Consider the following 5810-nt stretch of genomic DNA (forward strand, 5'->3'; position numbering starts at 1 on the left):
TGCAATGCTTGGTAAGAAATGTACGCATTATCCTGCCCATGCAATTGTAACCCCTCTGTACAGTATGTTCACAAATAAAATAAAATTAAATTAAAAAAAAAGATGAAGGATTTAGAAGACAGACCTATCTATACATAGGTTTAGATACTTTATTTTTGTGCTGGTCCTAGCTGTTGAACTCAGGGCTTGAACACTATCCCTGGGCTTTTTTTTTTTAAATTCAGTAACACAAAATTTACTTCTGCAGGGTTGAGCGCCGGTGGCTCACACCCGTAATCCTAGCTACTCAGGAGGCTAAGATCTGAGGATCGAGGTTCAAAGCCAGTCCAAGCAGAAAAGTCCATGAGACTCTTATCTGCAGTAAACCACTCAGAAAACTGGAAGTGGTACAGTGGCTCAAGTGATAAGAGTGCTAGCCTTGAGCTGAAGAGCTGAGGGGCAGCATTCAGGGCCAGAGTTCAAGCCCCATGACCAACAACAAAAAGAAATTACTTCTGCAAAAGGATGCACCATAAGCCAAACATCTGGCAAGTAAGCCTTGAGCTCAAGGTTAGCACCCTACCACTTGAGCCACAGCTCCACTTCCAGCTTTTGGTTAACTGGAGATTAAGAGTCTCATGGGCTTTCCTGCCTGAGCTGAATTAAACTTCAATCCTCAGATCTAAGCCTCCTGAGTAGCTAGGATTACAGGCATGAACCATGGGCACCCAATTTGTATCAGTTGTTTTTTGGTCAGTTGTAGGGCCTGAACTCTGAGCCTGGGTGCTGTCACTCAGCTCTTCAACTCAAGGCAAGAGCTCCAACACTTGAGCCACTTCTGGTTTTCTGGTGTTAATTGGAGATAAGAGTCTCATGGACTTTCCTGCCCAGGCTGGCTTTGAACTGTGATCCTCAGATCTCAGCCTCCTGAGTAGCTAGGATTACAGCTGTAGCCACCAGCACTGAACTTAATTTGTATGTTTTATACACGCATTTATATTTGCATGTCTATGTTGAACCCAAAGCCTTGTGCATGCTAGACAAAAGCTCACCACTGAGCCACACCCCAGCCTCCATGGCATTTTCAGGATAGAGAACACAGGAGGACACTTCCTGATGGGGGAAAGCAAGCCCAGGGAATTTGTCCTAAGTAGACTTGAGTTAGGAGATGGCGGAGACAGTTTGAGACAGGAGGTGAAGACATGGGGTCTCGAACTGAGAGAGCGGCTGGAGTGGGTCTGGACATGGCAGGCAGGGGTGGAACTTGAATCGGTCTTGGAGGAGTGGGTGGGAATAGAACGTAAGGCAGATGAGGCCTGGGGACTGCAGGCAGAGAGCACCCAGGTGAGTCGGGAGCCTCAGGAGCCACACAAGGGTGGTATTTTCAGCTCCCCCCACCCTGCACAAACACAGAGAGGCTAAGGGTGTAGACTGTACATTCCCAGAATTGCAGAAAGCTGGAGGGGCCAAAGGGCAGCAAACTTTGCTGGCGGGAAGGGGCATGAAGCAGAGGCAAATAATGCTGGAGCTGTAAGAACAAGCTAATGAGGTGGTCCCCAAAGTCCTCAAGTGTGGGCAGCCCTGGCGGCACTGGGGACCGTCCTGGGGAGCTGTGTCTGCCGTCACTGGGCAGGCCAAACTCCACCGGGGAGACTGAGACTGAGCGGGAGGAAGGTGAACGGAGGCGACTCCGCCCCGCCCCCTCCGGGACTTGGGGACCCTGGAGACCTAAAACCGATTTCCCAGGAAGGGGCTCAGAGTTCACCCCCTCCCTTCCGATGCTTAGCATGCCCTGACCCTCCCTTCCCAATTGGAAGGTAGCCTACAGGAAGTGTTCTGTAGGTGAGCCTTGAGGATGGCCAGCAGGGCGAGGTGGGGGGCTCGAGGGGACTGTGTTGCATCCGTGCAGAGTCCCGGAGCGTGCTCCCCCCGCCTGCCTCCCAGCCCCTCTGGGAGCCGGAAGGGGGCGGATGGCAGCCCCCCCCCCCATCGCACCGAGTCACCGCGCCTCTGTTGCTATGCAACGGGCGTCTGGCGGGCGGGGGTGCAGCTGCACGCACGAGGCGAGGCGTGGGTGCCGACGCCAAGCACAGCGCGGCTGCGGGCAGCCCCCTCCCCACGCCTCGGCGCTGGAGGTGACATTTAGTGCTGCAGAGGGGCCTGCCTGCCTTTTTCCCCAGGAAACTGCTGTTGATGACTTTAGGACCTTGTGCCAGTGAGTGGAACCAAAGGGCACTATGGAGAGCCCTCCTTGGGAACAAACCACACCAGACACAGGGGCAGGGTTTATAAAATGGTCTTTTTTAATTAATTAAATACAAGAGAGAGGCAAGGGAGGGTGAGGGAGCCACACCACCCACAGACAGCTTTCTCCCCCAGACACCCTGCAGAGGCCACCTCTTAAGTGGCTGGAACCAGTTCCCTGTGATCCTCAGTTCCTGTCTTTCCAGCTTCCCCCCACACACACACCCGGCTCCCCAGCCCCTGCACAGGAGCCAGGGATACCTGAAGGTTCTTCTTCCCTGGATGCTCAGACCACCCCCCACCCCACCCCCATCCCCACCCCTCAGGACAGGCACACCAGCCAGGCTGGGACCAAGCAAGACACATTCAAAGACAAAGAAATCAGGGCCCCAGCCCCCCACCCTCCATAGACTAAGGCATCTCACTAACGCTGCCAGAGAAGAGTTAGTGGGCAGAAAGATCAGGGAACCCTGAAGGACACCCCGGAAGAGAAGCCAAGGGCAGAGACTGAACTGGGTGGACCCTCCGAGCCCAGCTCCAGAAGGGTATCCCCAGCCTCCCCCTGACCAGGACCCCAGGTGTCCATCCCTGGATCCAGCCTGGCTAGAGCTGGACCCAGGCAGAGAGGTGACATCATCCAAAGCCCCAATGGGGAAATCAAAGTTCTGGGACAAATAGGAATGCCAAAAATCTCCTGTAGCCAATAGAGGGTGTGGGGTGGGAGGGGCACGGTAGCTGTGCATTGTTTGACAGGACCTAGTTCTGTCTCAGACAGGGTGAAGGTCCTCAGGCCCAATGTCCAAAAGGAAACCCAAGCCACAGCAGGAAGACATGGGAGAGGACCCCACAGATTACCCACCCTCCCCTAGTTCAGATTGGAGACCCTCCCCCACACTCATACCCCCTGAGGATGACGGACCTCCCACCGGTCCAGAGGGAGAAACTGATGCCTGAAAAAATATTCTATCCGGTCCAAAAAAAACGAGCTGTCCAGGAGGCTGCATAGTCTCCTTACCAGTCCTGGGGTCCAGGTCCACCCCTTCCTGTTGCCACAAAAGCCTGGGAAGGACTGGGGCAGGATGGTACCTGCCAGCCCTCCAGGACCTTAGGGCTCACCTGCAGGGCTTTGAGTCTGGCCCAATACAATGGCCACCAGGGTCCTCTTCAAGATTGTCTATCACGCAGTACCACCAAGGCCAAATTCAGGAGCCCTACCCAGGTAGGAACTGAGAGGCTGGGTCATGATGCCAGCCACTCACAGTCTCACACAAATACATACCCAGAGATGGGAGCAAAGCCCCCAACCAGCAGAGAGGGAGGAAAATAAATAAACACTCCCCTGCCCCTAAAATGAGTGGAAATGCTCTTTGGAAGGACTTTTAATCCCCCAGTCCAAATCTCCCAGGTAGGGCCTAGAGCCCTCTGGAAACCCAACCAACCCATCCCATGCCTGGGTCCTGAATGCTGGGTGGTGCCTCCAAGGGGGCAGGCCTGTGGACACCTGAGATTGAGTACCCAAGTGGGGGGTGCCTAGGCTACACCCCCCATTTCCCTGAACATCTCCAATGGCTTTCGGTGGGGTAGGAGTGGGCAGGGGCCCATGGGAACCAGGGTTCATCTATGGCTCTGTGCATACTATGTCCCACCCTAGAGGGGGTAGTGGCGGGAGGGAAGGGACTGAGGACAAACAGTGGGTGGGGGAGATCCTCAGGCCCCATCCCCACTCCCGCTCCTAGGGGAAGACAGGGTGAGAGAGTCCCCGGTGCCCACCCGGATCCCTGTAGAGGACTTGGGAAGAGTTAAGAATCATGGCTATTTACAGACAGGCCCAGACCACCTCCCAGGCTGGGTGGGACTTAGGTCCAGTCTCAGGACCCCCCCCTACCCCCTTGCTTTCTTGAGGTTGGTGGAGGTGAGACTAGGGCTCCCCATTGGTTCCCACCATGGGCCCTGTGAGCAGACATGTTCTCCCATTGCTGGTGGTCCCTGCTGAAGCCTAGCAGGGGGGCCACACTCAAGGCAGGAAGACCAGGGCCCTACAGGCCTGCGGGAGCTGGGCTGGGCACCGGGCTGGGCACAGGACTGCTAGCTAGGCTGCAGGGCAGCGAGTCGCTGGGCGAGGTGCTGCGAGCCCCTGGGCGTCGGAGCAGTTCCGGGCGGAAACCAGGGTGTCGGCGGGCATGCTTGGTCAGGTGGTCACTTCGGGTGAACCGCTTGGTACACAGCGGGCAAGGAAAGCGCTTCTCTCCAGTGTGTGTCCGGTGGTGGCGGGCCAGCTCATCAGAGCGTGCAAACTTCTTGTCACAGCCTGGCCAGTCACAGGCAAATGGGCGTTCACCTGGACAGAAGACAGAAAGTGGTCAGCAGGGAGGGCAAGGGAATTCCCAATTGCTCAGTTTCCTGAGTCTTTCTAGGGCCCTTCCGAGGCTGGAGGGATCCCACAAGAACACCCAATTGACATGTTCCCTCTGTGTCCCAAGAACTTCACTGTGAGCTCTACTTCTTGCTGTACCTGGAGAACCTGGACTGCAGGGGTAAGCTTTGCTACCCTCACAGTGTTATCCATTCTCTGTTCTCACCCCTGTGAGGCATTATAGAGCACCCCGGGTGTCCAGAATCCCAACCTCCCTCCTCTTCCACATGACCATACAGGTGCAGGAGAGGGGTAGTCATGGAGACCCTGGGGTGGGACTCCCTCCACAGACCCCTGAGGACCCCCTACAAGTGTCACAGCCCCTCCCCTGCGGCCACCTGCAGCTTTTCCAGGACCCATGTGTGTCAGCCCAGGCTCCATGCTTTCCAGGAGTAGAGAAGAGGAAAAGGTGTCAGGAAGCAGCCGCAGGTCACCAACGGGGGGGGGGGGGGGGAGCAGGACCCGGAAGGAGGCATGGCTAAGCCACCCAGATCGCAGGGCTCTCCCGGCCTCCATCGAACAGATGGCGCAGGGCAGGGGCGGGTCGCCACCCAGGAACTTCCTCCGCAGACCCCTCCCACCGCGCCGGCCGCCCTCGGCCTCGCCCATCCTTTCCCGGACCAGCCGTCTGGTCGCCATCCCGGCGGGTGCGAGTGTGTGTCTCTACGGTAGACAGGAGTCGATTGGAGAAGGAGTGGTCGATCACACTCTCCGGACTCCCGTCCATCCAAGCCCCCAGACCAGTTCTGGCTTCCCTGGGAGCGACACACACCCAAAGGGCCGCATGCTTTGGAACCGTGGGCCGGGTACCCATGACCCTGGCTGGAATCCCCAGGCATTTGCTCTCGCAAGGTCCAGGGTTTTTAAAGGGTGGGGTGGGCACAGAGTTTGGACACTGGAGCAAAGGGGTCCACGCCCACGTGCGTGCATGATGCCCCTTGTGACACTGCACGGAGCAGGAAGAAAGCAGAGGACAGGAAACAGGTCACTGCTGCCCTCAAGGACTAGTCTCAGGGGAGCCAGAGCAGGAACAGAGTGGTTGTCGCCTCATGCAGGCTGTGGTGACCCTGAGAATTTTTGTTTGAGGTACACATACTTGACAGGAGAGGGGGGGGTGAGAGAGAGAGAGAGAAATCGAGAGAGCACGCGCACATGTGTGTGTGTGTCTGTGTGT

At 56.7% G+C, this 5810-nt stretch overlaps 1 protein-coding gene across 1 annotated transcript; it reads right to left on the reverse strand.

Moving 5' to 3' along the window:
• Positions 1-2259: 2259 nt before the first annotated feature.
• On the reverse strand, positions 2260-5275 carry Klf16 (Kruppel-like factor 16). The gene is made up of 2 exons (XM_013022701.1): positions 4975-5275; positions 2260-4561 (listed from the first exon to the last, which is right to left on the reverse strand). The coding sequence occupies exons 1-2, from the start codon at positions 5273-5275 to the stop codon at positions 4260-4262; spliced, it is 603 nt and encodes a 200-aa protein (XP_012878155.1). The 3' UTR covers positions 2260-4259.
• Positions 5276-5810: the final 535 nt, after the last annotated feature.

This window comes from Dipodomys ordii, unplaced genomic scaffold (assembly GCF_000151885.1).
Source record: "Dipodomys ordii isolate 6190 unplaced genomic scaffold, Dord_2.0 Scaffold64, whole genome shotgun sequence".
In the NCBI taxonomy this organism is placed as follows: Eukaryota; Metazoa; Chordata; class Mammalia; order Rodentia; family Heteromyidae; genus Dipodomys; species Dipodomys ordii.